At 37.9% G+C, this 20,474-nt stretch overlaps 1 protein-coding gene across 1 annotated transcript in view; it reads right to left on the reverse strand.

Moving 5' to 3' along the window:
• Positions 1-1,063: 1,063 nt before the first annotated feature.
• The window catches only part of PPP2R2C (protein phosphatase 2 regulatory subunit Bgamma), a 539,035-nt gene continuing 519,624 nt past the window's right edge, over positions 1,064-20,474 (reverse strand). Inside the window, exons 8-9 of the mRNA XM_053704157.1 lie at positions 6,705-6,796; positions 1,064-1,998 (exon numbers count right to left, since the gene is read on the reverse strand). Of these exons, the coding sequence (XP_053560132.1) occupies positions 1,707-1,998; positions 6,705-6,796 (384 nt within the window). The 3' untranslated portion in view covers positions 1,064-1,706. The remainder of the gene's footprint in view (positions 1,999-6,704; positions 6,797-20,474) is intronic.

Below are 20,474 nucleotides of genomic sequence, written 5' to 3' on the forward strand. Positions count from 1 at the left end.
TCGGCATTTATCGATGTGTTGCGGACATGATATGCTACATCGTATCATGTCCGTCCGAACTTTAGTAAATCGCCCCCTAAGATTTGTCCCACGTGTTTCATCTGATAGATGACCTAATCATGGCCAATAGGTTTAAACATGAAATCAGCTTAAAGGATCATTATTGTTATCAAATTACATGCTCTAATTTGTTAGAAAATGTCATTTTAACACTAATGACCGCCATAACTATTTAACCCCTTCAAAGGGGACACATACATAGTACCACCTGGGAGCTAAAGAGAAGTGCTAGTCCAGAGCAGAAACATTTGCTGACCCACTCACCAGAGTTTGCCACATGTGCCAAGTGTATGACTACTCCTGGGTGACCGGTAGATTCCACTCGGGATCAGTAGTACTCGGTAGCTCTTAAACTGTACTTTAACTATGTGTTTAGACTCTTTGCACGAGTTAACACATAGCATTGCAGGGTCGCTAGTGATAAAATGACATGCTCTAGCAAATTAGATAATGTAATTTTAACACTTTAATGGCCCTTTAAATGTAGCCTTAACTATATAAGGGTATTTCTGTCAGATATGGTGCCTACTCAGTGTTAACTCTTAACTTGCTTATACCTTCTGCAGAAAAGCCTTCCTGTAGCATTTCTGTCGGACTACATCCAACTGCACTGAATCACAAAAAACAATAACTCCAGATGTACGTTTAATAAAATAAACCTGAACCATCTACACAAAGATCATTAAATATTAATTCAAGCATATACCTGAAATGTAAAGGATTTTCTTTGTAAATACGCAATAGTTCATATCTAATGTAGTGTAGTATTAGGCACCCTGGTTGAGGAACACAACTATAAAGACTTTATACAAGAATCTGTCATTTCAGTAGGAAAGTTAGTCTAAGTTGTACTACTTGCTATTCATTTTATAGACATGTTAAAATCTTAAAATGGTGTAAACCAATATCAAAAACCCATTAAGTGCCAATTACTACAATGCACTGATGGATTTGAAAAAAAAAAGTCTCAAAAAGCCAGATTTTATTTGCAAGCCCTCTTTGAAGAATAAAAAAAGTGTTATGTATATATTAAGTTATGATAACCTGTTAATGCACTTAATGCCAGCTTATATATCATGCATGGTTTTTACTCAAATCTAATGATGCAAGATACATAAATGTGGAATATGATTTAATAAACTGAATATCATTTATACATCAAACACGTCTTTGATTCAGAACTGGCTGCCACTACAGCTTTCTCCATAAAATGCAGTTCTATAGATGCTACTAGTTTGTATTGAAATAAAATATTATTGCAAAAAAGTAAAAAAATGGCCAAACCCATAATAATGTGAAAAAATAAACTACAGGCTTACAAATAAAGTGACCATTCTGATGCCAAAGTCACTTCAGTGTAAAAACTAAATACTAACTGCATTTGACCTTAGTAAATCACTTTCATTTGAACAGCTTAAGTGCTGTAAAAATAATATCTTCCACTAGAGGTCCCTAGAACACCCTACATTGCCGGTTGCTAAGGAAGAGTGTCATAACAATCAGTTCCACCCTTAAGATGACTCTCTTGCAATGGTCACAGCCAAATGAAACATATCGAGATAGGCTGGTTAATAATTAAACTCTTGGCTACCAAAGGGATTGTATCCCTCTCTAGCACTCAAAGGGTTAAAGGAAAAATAACAATCCTAGCGCATCTCTGAGTTCACTTTATCTTGAAATATATACAGATTGTTTGTCGCTGCTATGGCAATGATATTTTCTGTTGGGTGCCAGGCCGTGTGCAAGATCTTTTTGGTGAAGTCCAAGCTGTCCACACTTATGTCATCCTTTCTTCTCTTCCCACCAACGCAAACTCTGCGTGGCTTAAGGACTGCGCGAGGCTTGCTGCTCTCTCGTGACGCTTCCAAGGTTACATCTCGTTTAGTGTTTCGGTCAAACATTCGGAAGAAATTATTGTAGGCGCCAGTCATGATCACACTGCAAGCAGTAAATCCAAAATTAAAAATGGTATTTGTTTAGAATTGTTGCAGCATAAGATAACCAAACTTTAAAATTAGTACACATTTTCCTATTTTTTATTTTACGTATTTTGTTTTTATTTCTTTCTCAAACCACCCAGAGCTGACACAAGAACACCTTTGCTAAAACATAATTTAGGAGAAACTTAAGGTTTTGTTGTCTGCTGTTTAATAACTTTAACCAGTGATTTTGGCTCAATAATGACCCTCTACTACTCATCACTGATTCTACTGTGCAGAGAAAGGTTGGGGGGGGGGGGGAAGAAACTGCCATGAGTGGAGTGACAAAGTAATGTCCTAAAGAGAGCAAGAGTGGCAGTCCCAACTTTTGAATCAGTTTTTATAATTATTAATAAACAACATTTAAGAAGCAAGAAAAAGATGAGACCCTGTCCCTTTGTCAGCCCTATACCCACAACAGGCATTGGCCTGGCTGCCATACTGCCTACAAGCCAGGCAGAAATACAACAATACATGTTACATGGCACTAATGCTGTAGGTTATTTTGACATATGGGCTGTTTACATTTTGGAAGTAAAAAAAGAAAGCAGACAACCTATTATTTAAATGGGACTAGACTTAGCAAAACAGAAAAGGAAAGGGATTTGGGCGTACTTATAGATAAGAATCTAAAAATGGGTGCACAATGCAGGGCAGCTGCGTCTAAGGCTAATAACATATTTGTATGTATTAAAAGAGACATTACACGATAGGAAGGAATAATTATGTCATATAAATATATAAATCCCTAGTAAGACCTTACCTTGAGTATAGAGTGCAGTTCTAGGGGAAAAATCTCAACAACAAAAATAATTGCAGAATTATAAAAAGTTCAGACAAGGGCCACAAAACTAATAAGAGGAATGGATAATTTAAACTATGGGAAGAGGTTAGCCAAACTGGGTCTGTGTTCTCTATCAAAAGAAGTGAGAGGTGATAAGATTACTTTATATAAATATATTGAAAGTCCGAATACAGATTTGGCAAAAGCTCTGTTAAATCCATGGAAAATGTCACAATTTAAGGCTGGAGGAAAGGAGATTTAAACATTTTTTTCACTGTAAGAGCAATTAAATTGTGGAACTCATTGCCGTAGGAGGTGGTGAATGCAAATACCTAAGCTGCATTTAAAAAAATAGCTTAGATAAATTTCTGGCTTGAAACATAATTCAGGGATATGATTGCTTGTGTTAATGCTTTTATTGTAAATCAGGTAGATCTGTATAGGTTGAACTCAATGGACTTCTGTCTTCTTTGTTCTAGATTTTATAATCTGGAGATGCTAACCGTAAGACAGCCAAAAAGCTTAACAAGGAAGGTGAGTGGAAGATGTTTTCTTCTTTCTATATGTGGGAGGGTCTTAGAGCTTTAATTTGAGGGTATTTACATACAAATTGGGTGAATGGTTTTGGCGTTACAGCACTTTTTATATGCAGCCCCTGCCTTTTCAAGGGACCAAAAATAATTGGACAATTAATTTAGCTGTTTCATAGCTAGGTGTGTGCTGTGTCCTTGTTAGTTCAATAACAATTAAAGGGATACTAAACCAAATATTTTTCTTTAGGGATTCAGATAGAGCATGCGATTTTAAGCAACTTTCTAATTTAATTCTATTATCAATTTTTCTTCATTCTCTTGCTATCTTTATTTGAAAAAGCTGTAATGTAAGGTTAGGAGCCGACCCATTTTTGGTTCAGCACCTGGGTTGCACTTGCTGATTGGTTTGCTACATTTATCCACCAATCAGCAAGCGCTACCCAGGTGCTGAACAAAAAATTGTCTGGCTCTTTAGCTTACATGCCTGCTTTTTCAAATAAAGATAGCATGAGAACGAAGAAAAACTGATTATAGGAGTAAATTAGAAAGTTGTTTAAAACTGCATGCTCTATCTGAATTATGAAAGGGTTTAGTGTCCCTTTATGCAGTTGAAAGGTCTGGAGTTGATTCCAAATATGAAATTTGCATTTGGAAGCTTTTGCTTTGAACTTTCAATATGATGTCCAAAGAACAAGTAACGCAGGCTATTATTAACCTGAAAACCCCCCAAAAGAAATCCATCAGAGAGATAGCAGAAACATTAGGAGTGACCAAATCATCAATTTAATAAAAAGAAGCAACACAATGGTGGGCTCAGCAACATCAAAAAGCCTCGACAAACGACAACTGTGGTGGATGATTGAAAAATTCTTTATTTAATGAAGAAAACCCTTTCACAATATGTAGTTGCGTAAAGAACTCTCCAGAAGGTAAGAGTATTATCAAAGTCTACATTCAAGAGAAGACTTAAAGGGACAGTCTACACCAATATTTTTATTTAAAAAATAAATAGATAATCCCTTTATTACCTATTCCCCGGTTTTGCATAACCAACACAGTTATATTAATATACTTTTTACCTCTGTGATTACCTTGTATCTAAGCATCTTCTGACGGCCCCCTGATCACATGACTTTTTATTTATCATCTATTGACCTGCATTTTAGCCAATTAGTGCTGTGTTGCGCTAACTCTTAAATAACTCCCCGAGCATGAGCACATTGTTATCTATATGGCTCACAGGAACTAGCACTCCGCTGTAGTGAAAAGCAAATAAAAAAGCATTCAGATAAGAGGCGGCCTTCAAGGGCTTAGACATTAGGATATGAGCCTACCTAGGTTTAGCTTTCAACTGAGAATACTAAGAGAACAAAGCACATTTGATGATAAAGGTAAATCGGAAAGTTGTTTAAAATTGCATGCCCTATCTGTATAGTTTAATTTTGACAAGACTGTCCCTTTAATTAAAGTAAATACAGGGGGTTTGCCCTTAAACATATAAATAAAAAATCCTGCCCAGTTCTGGAACAATATTCTTTGGTCAAATGAAAGAGCCAAATAACTGATGATGATAATTATAATAATAAAATGTACCAGAATGATGGAACGAGAAGTACTATACTACGGAGAAAAGAAGGAAAGGCTCATGAGCCAAAGCATACAACATCATCTGTGAATCTTGGTAGAGGCAGTGTTATGGCATAGGCATGTAAGGCTGCCAATGGAACTGGGTTACTAGTGTATATTTATCATGTGACTGCTGGCAGAAGCAACAGGATGGATTATGAAGTGCATAAGGCTGTACTATTTGCCCACATTCAGCTAAATGTTGCAAAACGTCAAAGTACAGACCCAAAACATACTGCAAAAACAATCAATTAAGTTTTCGAGGCAAATAAGTGGAATATTCTTGAATGGCCAAGTCACCTGACTTCATCCCAATTGCACATGCATTTCACTTGCTTAAGACTTACTTAAGGCAGAAAGCGCCACAAACAGAGGAAGAGGTTTCAAGCGCTTTATCAAAAATAAAACTAAATAAGTCTGTGGGTCCAGATAATATTCAACCAAGGGTTCTAAGAGAACTTTGATCCGTTAAAGCTACTCCATTAGTTGATTTATTTAATCAGTCACTGTTAATAGGAGTTGTTCCAGAAGACTGGAAATTGCTAATGTAGTCCCACTTCATAAAAAGGGTAGTAGGGAAGATTCTGCTAGCTATAGGTGAGTCAGTTTGACCTCAATTCCAAGGAAATTAATGGAAACTCTTTTCAAGAAAATACTTGTGTCTCATCTTCAGACAAAAAACTTAGAAGACAAAGGACAACATGGTTTCACTGCTGGAAGATCATGTAAGACTAAGCTAATTGATTTCTTTGACCATGTAACTAAATTAATAGACCAAGTAGGAGCCATAGATGTAGCATATCTAGAATTTAGCAAATCATTTGACACTGTCCCACACAGAAAAAACAACACGTTCATTAGTGATATTGGATGTGGGCCCCAGGGGAAGGTTTACTTGTTTGTTGATGATACAAAAAATTGTAACTGAGTTGATGTTCCAGGAGGAGTGGATCAAATGAGCAGTAATATTAAAAAACTGGAAGACTGAGCAAATAAATGGAATCTAAAGTGTAATATTACCTAGCATTATGCATATAGGATCCAAAAACCCAAATGACAATTATAGTCCTAATGGTACATTACTGACTGTAACTAAAGAGGAGAGGGAATTTTTATTTCAGGTGATTTAAACTTTAGTAGACAATGCAGTAGCGCAGCCAGTAAGGCCACTCGAATATTTGGTTGCATTGGGAGAGGTATTAGCAGCAGAAATAGGAAGGTTCTTATGCCACGTTACAGATTACTGGTTAGGCACAAAATCAAGGGACAAAAAAAATAAACACCAAAAAACAAAATAAATATCTTTGAAAATGCAATCCCCAAAGTGTAATATTTAAAGGGACATGAAGCCCAATTTTTCATCATCATTCAGCTATAACATACAATTTTAAACAACTTCTGTAATCTAATTTGCTTCTTTCTCTTGGTACCCTTTGTTGAATGAGCAGCAATGTACTATTAGGAGCTATCGGAACACATGGCAAGAGGCATATATGTGCATCATACACCAATCAGAAGCTAGCTCCCAGTAGTACGTTGCCTTTAAACAAAGGATGACAAAAGAAATAAACAATTTAAATAAAATTGCATGCTCTATCTCAATCATAAAATAAAAATGTGTGATTCCATATCCCTTTAGAGAATGAATAAGAAACATAAAGTGTTCATCTATATACATAAATATTTTAAATATTCAACAACTGATTTTAATGCAATACTCACCTGTCTGAACCATTCCAGGCACATTCAAATTTGTCAAAGATGCAGTCATTCTCATATAGGGAACACAGCTTGCTTCTAAGGTAATCATGAACCTGTGTAATCAGAATATTGTAACCATTAGCACGTAATGCTAATCATTGTTTTATTAATTTAAATTTCAAATTGTAAAGAAATATAAACATGCATTAAAATGTTTCAATTTCACATTCTCATAAAATAACATTCAAGTGCTATTAGGTATATAGTTTTGTTTCTACTGTTTAGGCATCAACCTCTCTTGAATGTCTTCTTCTTCCTCTATATTCCATTCTCCTTCCTGTTGCCATCAGTTCAGTTTCTACATAATATGCTGGAGCTGTGCTAAAGCCTTAAAGAGATGGCCAACTCTAGCATTTAGAAAAACAGATCCAGAATGTTAGCGATAATTTAGCACTACCCAGGTGCTGAACCAAATATGGGCCGGCTCCTAAGCTTACATTCCTGCTTTTCAAATAAAGTTACCCAGAGAACGAAGAAAAATTTATAATAGGAGTAAAGTAGAAAGTTGCTTAAAATTGCCAGCTCTGTCTGAATTATGAAAGACAAAGTTTTGGGTTTCATATCCCTTTAATTCATCAGTTGTAATGAAGATGCACTATAACTTACTTTTTAATGTAGATATGAAATTCAAATTCCCTGCGATCAGCCGCCCACTTCAAAAGTACATTTTTCTGTGAACGAACGGTTTGAATTGTTCTACAAGTCGTGGTAATGATTCTAACGTAAAACGATTTTGCTCAACTTGCAATATCAGCACAATTTAAATGGAGCGCAAATGATTGCGAAAACCCTAGCGAAATCATTTGCAAGCCATTTGTAATCTAGCCCACAGTTGTATACAACTTTCCAATTCACTTCAATTAGCAAATTTTCTGAATTCCTTTGATATTCTATGTTGAAGCAGCAGCATTGCATCACAGGAAGCTAGCTGAACTCATTGGGTGAACCAATGACAAGAGGTATATATGTGCAGCCTCCAATCAGCAGCTAGTTCCCAGTAGTGCATTGCTGCTCCTGAACCTACCTAGGTATTCTTTTCAACAACTGAAACAAAAAAGACCAAAGCAATATAGATAATTGAAGTAAATTGGACTGCACTCTCAGACTGGACTGGGTACACATTCCATGACCCTGCAACATGCTCAGCCCTGGGTGCTCAGTCTGAGAGTGCAGTCCCCTTCCGTGTTTTGTATATGTCTAGGGTGATTACATAAACCTGTGCACCCTTCACTTGTTCCCAGTTTGTTGGATTGAGGGCTTGCATTGTGTAGCTGTTTTAGGGACCTAGTTTGTGGAAGGGACCTTGGCAAGGTACCTGGGCTTGTCCCATGTGCCTTGTCCCATGTGGCCAAATGCGGTAACTAACCCTTCCATTTTTGCTTTTGTTTTGTTTTGTAATTTCTTTCATGTAATTAGCAAGAGTCCATGAGCTAGTGACGTATGGGATATACATTCCTACCAGGAGGGGCAAAGTTTCCCAAACCTCAAAATGCCTATAAATACACCCCTCACCACACCCACAAATCAGTTTTACAAACTTTGCCTCCCATGGAGGTGGTGAAGTAAGTTTGTGCTAGATTCTTCGTTGATATGCGCTTCGCAGCAGGCTGGAGCCCGGTTTTCCTCTCAGTGTGCAGTGAATGTCAGAGGGATGTGAAGAGAGTATTGCCTATTTGAATTCAATGATCTCCTTCTACGGGGTCTATTTCATAGGTTCTCTGTTATCGGTCGTAGAGATTCATCTCTTACCTCCCTTTTCAGATCGACGATATACTCTTATATATACCATTACCTCTACTGATTCTCGTTTCAGTACTGGTTTGGCTTTATACTACATGTAGATGAGTGTCCTGGGGTAAGTAAGTCTTATTTTTGTGACACTCTAAGCTATGGCTGGGCACTTTTATATAAAGTTCTAAATATATGTCTTTAAACATTTATTTGCCTTGATTCAGGATGTTCAACATTCCTTATTTCAGACAGTCAGTTTCATTATTTGGGATAATGCATTTGAAATAATCAATTTTTCTTACCTTAAAATTTGACTTTTTTTGCCTGTGGGCTGTTAGGCTCGCGGGGGCTGAAAATGCTTCATTTTATTGCGTCATTCTTGGCGCAGACTTTTTTGGCGCAAAAATTTTCTTTGTCATTTCCGGCGTCATACTTGTCACCGGAAGTTGCGTCATTTTTTTGACGTTTTTGAGCCAAAAATGTCGGTGTCACCGGATGTGGCGACATTTTTGTCGCTTAAAACATTTAGGCACCAAATAATGTGGGCGTCTTTTTTGGCGCTAAATTTTTTTTTTCCCATTCCTGAAACTGTCATTTAAGGAATTTGATCAATTTTGCTTTATATGTTGTTTTTTCTATTACATATTGCAAGATGTCTCAGATTGACCCTGAATTAGAAGATACTTCTGGAAAATTGCTGCCTGATGCTGGATCTACCAAAGTTAAGTGTATTTGTTGTAAACTTGTGGTAACTGTTCCTCCGGCTGTTGTTTGTAATGAATGTCATGACAAACTTGTTAATGCAGATAATATTTCCTTTAGTAATGTTCCATTACCTGTTGCTGTTCCATCAACATCTAATATTCAGGGTGTTCCTGTTAACATAAGAGATTTTGTTTCTAAATCTATTAAGAAGGCTATGTCTGTTATTCCTCCTTCTAGTAAACGTAAAAGGTCTTTTAAAACTTCTCATTTTTCAGATGAATTTTTAAATGAACGCCATCATTCTGATTCTGATAATGATTTTTCTGGTTCAGAGGATTCTGTTTCAGAGGTTGATACTGATAAATCTTCATATTTATTTAAAATGGAATTTATTCGTTCTTTACTTAAAGAATTCTTAATTGCATTAGAAATAGAGGAATCTGGTCCTCTTGATACTAAATCTAAACGTTTGAATACGGTTTTTAAACCTCCTGTAGTTATTCCAGAGGTTTTTCCTGTCCCTGATGCTATTTCTGAAGTAATTTCCAGGGAATGGAATAATTTGGGTAATTCATTTACTCCTTCTAAACGGTTTAAGCAATTATATCCTGTGCCATCTGACAGATTAGAGTTTTGGGACAAAATCCCTAAGGTTGATGGGGCTATCTCCACTCTTGCTAAACGTACTACTATTCCTACGGCAGATAGTACTTCCTTTAAGGATCCTTTAGATAGGAAAATTGAATCCTTTCTAAGAAAAGCTTACTTATGTTCAGGTAATCTTCTTAGACCTGCTATATCTTTGGCGGATGTTGCTGCAGCTTCAACTTTCTGGTTGGAAGCTTTAGCACAACAAGTCATAATACTCATAGCATTGTTAATCTTCTTCAACATGCTAATAACTTTATTTGTGATGCCATCTTTGATATCATTAGGGTTGATGTCAGGTATATGTCTTTAGCTATTTTAGCTAGAAGAGCTTTATGGCTTAAAACTTGGAATACTGATATGTCTTCTAAGTCAACATTGCTTTCCCTTTCTTTCCAGGGTAATAAATTGTTTGGTTCACAGTTGGATTCTATTATTTCAACTGTTACTGGGGGGAAAGGAACTTTTTTACCACAGGATAAAAAATCTAAAGGTAAATTTAGGTCTGCTAATCGTTTTCGTTCCTTTCGTCACAATAAGGAACAAAAACCTGATCCTTCCCCTACAGGAGCAGTATCAGTTTGGAAACCATCTCCAGTCTGGAATAAATCCAAGCCCTTTAGAAAGCCAAAGCCAGCTCCCAAGTCCACATGAAGGTGCAGCCCTCATTCCAGCCCAGCTGGTAGGGGGCAGATTACGTTTTTTTCAAAGAAATTTGGATCAATTCGATTCACAATCTTTGGATTCAGAATATTGTTTCACAAGGGTACAGAATAGGCTTCAAGATAAGGCCTCCTGCAAGAAGATTTTTTCTTTCCCGTGTCCCAAAAAATCCAGTGAAGGCTCAAGCACAACCGTGGCATATGTCAATCATCAAGGAGGGACTCACAGTCCTCTGGCTATGAAAGAAGTATCTTGAATACTTGTATGGGCGGAATCCAGCTCCTGTCTAATTTCTGCGGTTCATATCCCAGGTATAGACAATTGGGAAGCGGATTATCTCAGTCGCCAAACATTACATCCGGGCGGATGGTCTCTTCACCCAGAGGTATTTCTTCAGATTGTTCGAATGTGGGGACTTCCAGAAATAGATCTGATGACTTCTCATCTAAACAAGAAGCTTCCCAAGTATCTGTCCAGATCCAGGGATCCTCAGGCGGAGGCAGTGGATGCATTTTCACTTCCTTGGAAGTATCATCCTGCCTATATCTTTCTACCTCTAGTTCTTCTTCCAAGAGTGATTTCCAAGATTCTAAAGGAGCGTTCGTTTGTTCTGCTGGTGGCTCCAGCATGGCCTCAAAGGTTTGGGTATGCGGATCTTGTCCGGATGGCTACTTGCCAACCGTGGACTCTTCCGTTAAGACCAGACCTTCTATCGCAAGGTCCTTTTTTTTATCAGGATCTCAAATCCTTAAATTTGAAGGTATGGAGATTGAACGCTTGATTCTCAGTCATAGAGGTTTCTCTGACTCCGTAATTAATACTATGTTACAGGCTCGTAAATCTGTTTCTAGGAAGATATATTATCGAGTCTGGAAGACTTACATTTCTTGGTGTTCTTCTCATCATTTTTCTTGGCATTCTTTTAGAATTCCTAGAATTTTACAGTTTCTTCAGGATGGTTTGGATAAAGGTTTGTCTGCAAGTTCCTTGAAAGGACAAATCTCTGCTCTTTCTGTTCTTTTTCACAGAAAGATTGCTAATCTTCCTGATATTCATTGTTTTGTACAGGCTTTGGTTCGTATAAAACCTGTCATTAAGTCAATTTCTCCTCCTTGGAGTTTGAATTTGGTTCTGGGGGCTCTTCAAGCTCCTCCGTTTGAACCTATGCATTCGCTGGATATTAAATTACTTTCTTGGAAAGTTTTGTTTCTTTTGGCCATCTCTTCTGCTAGAAGAGTTTCTGAATTATCTGCTCTTTCTTGTGAGTCTCCTTTTCTGATTTTTCATCAGGATAAGGCGGTGTTGCGAACTTCATTTAAATTTTTACCTAAGGTTGCGAATTCTAACAACATTAGTAGAGAAATTGTGGTTCCTTCTTTGTGTCCTAATCCTAAGAACTCTAAGGAAAGATCGTTGCATTCTTTGGATGTAGTTAGAGCTTTGAAATATTATGTTGAAGCTACTAAAGATTTCCGAAAGACTTCTAGTCTATTTGTTATCTTTTCTGGTTCTAGGAAAGGTCAGAAGGCTTCTGCCATTTCTTTGGCATCTTGGTTAAAGTCTTTGATTCATCATGCTTATGTTGAGTCGTGTAGAACTCCGCCTCAAAGGATTACAGCTCATTCAACTAGGTCAGTCTCTACTTCCTGGGCATTTAGGAATGAAGCTTCGGTTGATCAGATTTGCAAAGCAGCAACTTGCTCTTCTTTGCATACTTTTACTAAATTCTACCATTTTTGATGTGTTTTCTTCTTCTGAAGCAGTCTTTGGTAGAAAAGTACTTCAGGCAGCTGTTTCAGTTTGATTCTTCTGCTTATAATTTCAGTTTTTTTCATTATAAGATTTAAACTTTGTTTTGGGGTGTGGATTATTTTTCAGCGGAATTGGCTGTCTTTATTTTATCCCTCCCTCTCTAGTGACTCTTGCGTGGAAGATCCACATCTTGGGTATTTATTATCCCATACGTCACTAGCTCATGGACTCTTGCTAATTACATGAAAGAAAACATAATTTAAGTAAGAACTTACCTGATAAATTCATTTCTTTCATATTAGCAAGAGTCCATGAGGCCCACCCTTTTTGAGGTGGTTATGATTTTTTTGTATAAAGCACAATTATTCCAATTCCTTATTTTTTATGCTTTCGCACTTTTTTCTTATCACCCCACTTCTTGGCTATTCGTTAAACTGATTTGTGGGTGTGGTGAGGGGTGTATTTATAGGCATTTTGAGGTTTGGGAAACTTTGCCCCTCCTGGTAGGAATGTATATCCCATACGTCACTAGCTCATGGACTCTTGCTAATATGAAAGAAATGAATTTATCAGGTAAGTTCTTACATAAATTATGTTTTTCCCTATGGGCCTTGCATCCAGTCCTGTCTGTGGTTAACTGCTTGTGACTCTGGGGACAACACAGCTTCCAGTGAGTGCCAGTGAGCACCCAGGGCTGAGCATGTTGCAGGGTCATGGGATGTGTACCCAGTCCAGTTTGAGAGTGCAGTCCCCTTCCTTGTTTTGTATATGTCTAGGGTGATTACATAAGCCTGTGCACCCTTTACTTGTTCCCAGTTTGTTGGATTGAGAACCTGCATTGTGTGGCTGTTTTAGGGACCAGGTTTTGGGATGGACCTTGACGAGGTATCTGGGCTTGTCCCATTTGGCCAAATGCGGTAACTAACCCTTCCATTTTTGCTTTTTATCTTAGCTGAGAGCTTGTAAGTGAGTGCTGGACTTTCTCTGTGTGTTGTATTTTATATATATACAGGTGGCCCTCGTTTTACAACGGTTCAATTTACACCGTTTCAGAATAACAACCTTTTTTCCCAGTCATGTGACTGCTATTGAAAAGCATTGAGAAGCAGTGCATTTATTAAAATAGCCAGTAGGTGGAGCTGTCCGCTTGTGTTGCAGAAAAGCCAAGCAAGCTGAAATGAATCAGTTTAACCAGACCTGAGCTATCAAGCAGGAACAAGATCTTCCTGTCTAGAACTCAGTCCAGATTGGAATGCATAGAAAAAAACTGTTTGCAGAAAAATGCAAGTGAAGTCTGTGTTGTGTGATTATTTTATTATGTTTATAATGCTGTTTTAGCAAATGTTTTTGTTAATTTAACTTAGTTTAATTATATATTCTGTGTTGTGTGATTATTTTATTAAGTTTATAATGCTGTCTAGCATTTAACGTCTTCATTTCAAAGCTTTTAAAATAATGTATTAGGTGTTACTTATGACAATTTTGAGAGGGGCCTGGAACCTAACCCCCTCACTTCCCATTGACTTACATTATAAACTGGGTTTCAATTTACAGTGGTTTCGATTTACAACCATTCCTTCTGGAACCTAACCCCGGCGTAAACTGAGGGCTACCTATATATATATATATATATATATATATATATATATATATATATATATATATATATGTTAATGTAAAATAGATATATATATATACACATCTATACGAATTAATGCTAAAAATAGGTGTAAGGTGCGCTAGGACATAAAGAAACAGAACTCCCCCTAAAATGACAATATCCCTATAAATGTCACAAGTAGAATTTAAAAATGTAAAAGAAAGTATAAGGGAAGCGCTATAACAAAGCCAAAGGTTTCAATCACTTAAAATAAATAGACATTTATTAAAACATACATATATAAATCTTACATAAAAGGGACGTCTCCCCAGATATCACTGTATAAAATAGTAAAAAATCAGACACTAAAATGGGTGTAATACTGTATGGACCGCTATAATAAAATCTATGTGCACTTGTATACGACTCTATCATAAACAATTAGTGCAGTGTATAGTCAGTTATATATAGAATACAGTTAAAGAACTTTTAAGGGCTATTTGTAATTTAGTATAGGGTAGGGATTTTTATTATTTTGGGGGGCTTTTTTATTTTATTAGGGGGATTAGATTAGGTGTAATTAGTTTAAAAAACTTGTAATTATTTTATTATTTTCTGTAATTTAGTGTTTTTTCCCCCCCGTAATTTAGTTTATTTAATTTAATTGTAATTAATTGTAGTTAATTTATTTAATTATAGTGTAGTGTTAGGTGTAATATAACTTAGGTTAGGTTTTATTTTACAGGTATATTTGTCTTTATGTTAACTAGGTAGCTATTAAATAGTTAATAACTATTTAATAACTATTCTACTAGTTAAAATAAATACAAACTTGCCTGTAAAATAAAAATAAACCCTAAGCTAGATACAAATGTAACTATTAGTTATATTGTAGCTATTTTAGGGTTTATTTTATAGGTAAGTATTTAGTTTTAAATAGGAATAATTTATTTAATTGTAGTAATTTTATTTCAATTTATTTAAATAATATTTAAGTTAGGGGGGGTTAGGGTTAGACTTAGATTTTGGCGTTAATAAATTTAATATAGTGGCAGCGACGTTGGGGTCGGCAGATTAGGGGTTAATAAATGTAGGTAGGTGTCGGCGATGTTAGGGACGGCAGATTAGGGGTTAATAATATTTAACTAGTGTTTGCGAGGCGAGAGTGCGGCGGTTTAGGGGTTAATACATTTATTGAAGTGGCGGCGATGTCCGGTTAGGCAGATTAGGGGTTAAAATTTTTAATATAGTGTTTGCGATGTGGGGGGGCCTCGGTTTAGGGGTTAATAGGTAGTTTATGGGTGTTAGTGTACTTTTTAGCACTTTAGTTAAGAGTTTTATGTTACAGCGTTAACTTAACTACTGACTTTAAAATGCGGTATCAGTCTTGACAGGAGAGGCTGTACCGCTCACTTTTTCCAAGACTCGTAATACCGGCGTTAGGAAAATCCCATTGAAAAGATAGGATACACAATTTATGTAAGTGGATTTGCGGTATGCTCGAGTCGCAGAAAAAAAGTGAGCGCTAAACCTGTACCTGCCAGACTCGTAATACCAGCGGGCATTAAAAAGCAGCATTGGGACCTCTCAACGCTGCTTTTTAAGGCTAATGCAAGACTCGTAATCTAGGCATTTGTTTCCGCAAACACCGGCATATTAGTTATGTTAAGTTAAATAGTTTTTTCGGATCCTTTTGATTTTTCGGATCCATTCTATATTCATATGCATTATTCTATTCTAAACTTCAGAACAGAATAATGCATATGAATAAAGAATGAATCCGAAAAAACAAACGGATCAAAAAAAAAAACTATTTAACATAACTAATTTGCCAAAACAACATAATTTATGTAAGAACTTACCTGATAAATTCATTTCTTTCATATTGGCAAGAGTCCATGAGCTAGTGACATATGGGATATACAATCCTAACAGGAGGGGCAAAGTTTCCCAAACCTCAAAATGCCTACACCCACAATTCAGTTTAACGAATAGCCAAGCAGTGGGGTGATAAAGAAGGAGTAGAAAGCCTCAACAAAGGAAATTTGGAAATAATTGTGCTTTATACAAAAAATCATAACCACCATAAAAAGGGTGGGCCTCATGGACTCTTGTCAATATGAAAGAAATGAATTTATCAGGTAAGTTCTTACATAAATTATGTTTTTTTTCATGTAATTGGCAAGAGTCCATGAGCTAGTGACATATGGGATATCAATACCCAAGATGTGGAGTCTTCCACTCAAGAGTCACTAGAGAGGGATGGAATAAAAATAAAAACAGCCATATTCCGCTGAAAAAAATTAATCCACAACCCAAAACAAAAATAAGTTTATTTCATCTTTAAAAGAAAAAACTTAAATCAAAAGCAGAAGAATCAAACTGAAACAGCTGCCTGAAGTACTTTTCTACCCAAAACTGCTTCCGAAGAAGCAAATACATCAAAACGGTAGAATTTAGTAAATTTTTTGCAAAGAGGACCAAGTTGCCGCTTTGCAAATCTGATCAACTGAAGCTTCATTCTTAAAAGCCCATGAAGTGGAAACTGATCTAGTAGAATGAGCTGTAATTCTCTGAGGCGGGGCCTGACCCGACTCCAAATAAGCTTGATGAATCAAAAGTTTCAACCAAGAAGCCAAGGAACTAGCAGAAGCCTTCTGACCTTTCCTAGGACCAGAAAATAAAACAAATAGACTGGAAGTCTTCCTGAAATCTTTAGTAGCTTCCACATAATATTTCAAAGCTCTTACCACATCCAAAGAATGTAAGGATCTCTCCAAAGAATTCTTAGGATTAGGACATAAGGAAGGGACAACAATTTCTCTACTAATGTTGTTAGAATTCACAACCTTAGGTAAAAATTGAAAAGAAGTCTGCAAAACTGCCTTATCCTGATGAAAAATCAGAAAAGGAGAATCACAAGAAAGAGCAGATAGCTCAGAAACTCTTCTAGCAGAAGAGATAGCCAAAAGGAACAACACTTTCCAAGAAAGTAGTTTAATGTCCAAAGAATGCATAGGCTCAAATGGAGGAGCCTGTAACGCCTTCAGAACCAAATTAAGACTCCAAGGAGAAAACATAATTTATGCTTACCTGATAAATTTATTTCTCTTGTAGTGTATCCAGTCCACGGATCATCCATTACTTGTGGGATATTCTCCTTCCCAACAGGAAGTTGCAAGAGGATCACCCACAGCAGAGCTGCTATATAGCTCCTCCCCTCACTGCCATATCCAGTCATTCGACCGAAACACGCAGAGAAAGGAGAAACCAAAGGGTGCAGTGGTGACTGTAGTTTAATTAAAATTTAGACCTGTCTGAAAAGGAAAGGGCGGGCCGTGGACTGGATACACTACAAGAGAAATAAATTTATCAGGTAAACATAAATTATGTTTTCTCTTGTTAAGTGTATCCAGTCCACGGATCATCCATTACTTGTGGGATACCAATACCAAAGCTAAAGTACACGGATGATGGGAGGGACAAGGCAGGAACTTAAACGGAAGGAACCACTGCCTGTAGAACCTTTCTCCCAAAAACAGCCTCCGAAGAAGCAAAAGTATCAAATTTGTAAAATTTGGAAAAAGTATGAAGGGAAGACCAAGTTGCAGCCTTGCAAATCTGTTCAACAGAGGCCTCATTTTTAAAGGCCCAGGTGGAAGCCACAGCACTAGTAGAATGAGCTGTAATCCTTTCAGGAGGCTGCTGTCCAGCAGTCTCATAGGCTAAACGGATTATACTCCGAAGCCAAAAAGAAAGAGAGGTTGCCGAGGCCTTCTGACCTCTCCTCTGTCCAGAGTAAACAACAAACAGGTTAGATGTTTGGCGAAAATCTTTAGTAGCCTGTAAGTAAAACTTCAAGGCACGGACTACGTCTAGATTATGCAAAAGACGTTCCTTCTTTGAAGAAGGATTAGGACATAATGATGGAACAACAATCTCTTGATTGATATTCTTGTTAGAAACCACCTTAGGTAAAAACCCAGGTTTTGTACGCAGAACAACTTTATCTGAATGAAAGATCAGATAAGGAGAATCACAATGTAAGGCAGATAACTCCGAGACTCTTCGAACCGAGGAAATAGCCATCAGAAAAAGAACTTTAAGAACCAAGTTTAAGCTCCATGGAGGAGCAACAGGTTTAAACACAGGCTTAATTCTAACTAAAGCCTGACAAAATGCCTGAATGTCTGGAACTTCTGCCAGACGCTTGTGTAAAAGAATAGACAGAGCAGAAATCTGTCCCTTTAAAGAACTAGCTGATAATCCTTTGTCCAAACCCTCTTGGAGGAAGGACAATATCCTAGGAATCCTAACCCTACTCCATGAGTAATTCTTGGATTCACACCAATGAAGATATTTACGCCATATCTTGTGGTAAATTTTCCTGGTGACAGGCTTTCGTGCCTGTATTAAGGTATCAATTACTGACTCGGAAAAGCCACGCTTTGATAGGATCAAGCGTTCAATCTCCATGCAGTCAGTCTCAGAGAAAGTAGATTCGGATGATTGAAAGGACCTTGTATTAGAAGGTCTTGTCTCAGAGGCAGAGTCCATGGTGGAAAGGATGACATGTCCACTAGGTCTGCATACCAGGTCCTGCATGGCCACGCAGGCGCTATCAATATCACTGATGCTCTTTCCTGTTTGATTTTGGCAATCAGACGAGGGAGCAGAGGAAACGGTGGAAACACATAAGCTAGGTTGAAGAACCAAGGCGCTGCTAGAGCATCTATCAGTGCCGCTTCTGGGTCCCTGGACCTGGATCCGTAACAAGGAAGCTTGGCGTTCTGGCGAGACGCCATGAGATCCAATTCTGGTTTGCCCCAACGGAGAACCAATTGAGCAAACACCTCCGGATGGAGTTCCCATTCCCCCGGATGAAAAGTCTGATGACTTAGAAAATACGCCTCCCAGTTCTCTACACCTGGGATATGGATCGCTGACAGGTGGCAAGAGTGAGTCTCTGCCCAGGGAATTATCTTGGAGACTTCTGACATCGCTAGGGAACTCCTGGTTCCCCCTTGATGGTTGATGTAAGCCACAGTCGTGATTCCATCTTTGTTGAGAGTTGCAAGAGAATGACTGGATATGGCAGTGAGGGGAGGAGCTATATAGCAGCTCTGCTGTGGGTGATCCTCTTGCAACTTCCTGTTGGGAAGGAGAATATCCCACAAGTAATGGATGATCCGTGGACTGGATACACTTAACAAGAGAAATTGATTTAATTACAGGCTTAATATGAACTAAAGCCTGTACAAAACAGTGAATATCAGGAAGTATAGCAATCTTTCTGTGAAATAAAACAGAAAGAGCGGAGATTTGTCCTTTCAAGGAACTTGCAGACAAACCCTTATCCAAACCATCCTGAAGGAACTGTAAAATTCTAGGAATTCTAAAAGAATGCCAGGAGAATTTATGAGAAGAACACCATGAAATGTAAGTCTTCCAAACTCTATAATAAATCTTTCTAGAGATTTACGAGCTTGTAACATAGTATTAATCACTGAGTCAGAGAAACCTCTATGACTCAGAACTAAGCGTTCAATTTCCACACCTTCAAATTTAATGATTTGAGATCCTGATGGAAAAACGGACCTTGAGATAGTAGGTCCGGCCGTAACGGAAGTGGCCAAGGCGGGCAACTGGACATCCGCACCAGATCCGCATACCAAAACCTGTGTGGCCATGCTGGAGCCACAAACAACACAAAAGACTGTTCCATGATGATTTTGGAGATCACTCTTGGAAGGAGAACTAGAGGCGGGAAGATGTAAGCAGGATAACACCAAGGAAGTGTCAGTGCATCCACTGCTTCCGCCTGAACATCCCTGGACCTGGACAGGTATCTGGGAAGTTTCTTGTTTAGATGAGAGGCCATGAGATCTATCTCTGGAAGACCCCACATCTGAACAATCTGAGAAAACACATCTGGATGGAGAGACCACTCCCCTGGATGTAAAGTCTGGCGGCTGAGATAATCCGCCTCCCAATTGTCTACACCTGGGATATGCACTGCAGAGATTAGACAGGAGCTGGATTCCGCCCAAGCAAGTATCCGAGATACTTCTTTCATAGCTTGGGGACTGTGAGTCCCACCCTGATGATTGACATAAGCCACAGTTGTGATATTGTCTGTCTGAAAACAAATGAACGGTTCTCTCTGAAGAGCCCTGAAAATTGCACAGAGTTCTAAAATATTTATTGGTAATCTCGCCTCTTGAGATTTTCAAACCCCTTGTGCTGTCAGAGATCCCCAAACAGCTCCCCAACCTGAAAGACTCGCATCTGTTGAGATCACAGTCCAGGTTGGCCTAACAAAAGAGGCCCCTTGAACCAAACGATGGTGTTCTATCCACCATGTCAGAGAGTGTCGTACATTGGGATTCAAGGATATTAATTGTGATATCTTTGTATAATCCCTGCACCATTGATTCAGCATGCAAAGCTGTAGAGGTCTCATGTGAAAACGAGCAAAGGGGATCGCGTCCGATGCTGCAGTCATGAGACCTAAAACTTCCATGCACATAGCCACTGAAGGGAATAACTGAGACTGAAGGTGCCGGCATGCTGCGACCAATTTTAAACGTCTCTTGTCTGTTAGAGACAGAGTCATGGACACTGAATCTATC

The sequence above is a fragment of the Bombina bombina genome, chromosome 2 (assembly GCF_027579735.1).
Source record: "Bombina bombina isolate aBomBom1 chromosome 2, aBomBom1.pri, whole genome shotgun sequence".
Taxonomy (NCBI): domain Eukaryota; kingdom Metazoa; phylum Chordata; class Amphibia; order Anura; family Bombinatoridae; genus Bombina; species Bombina bombina.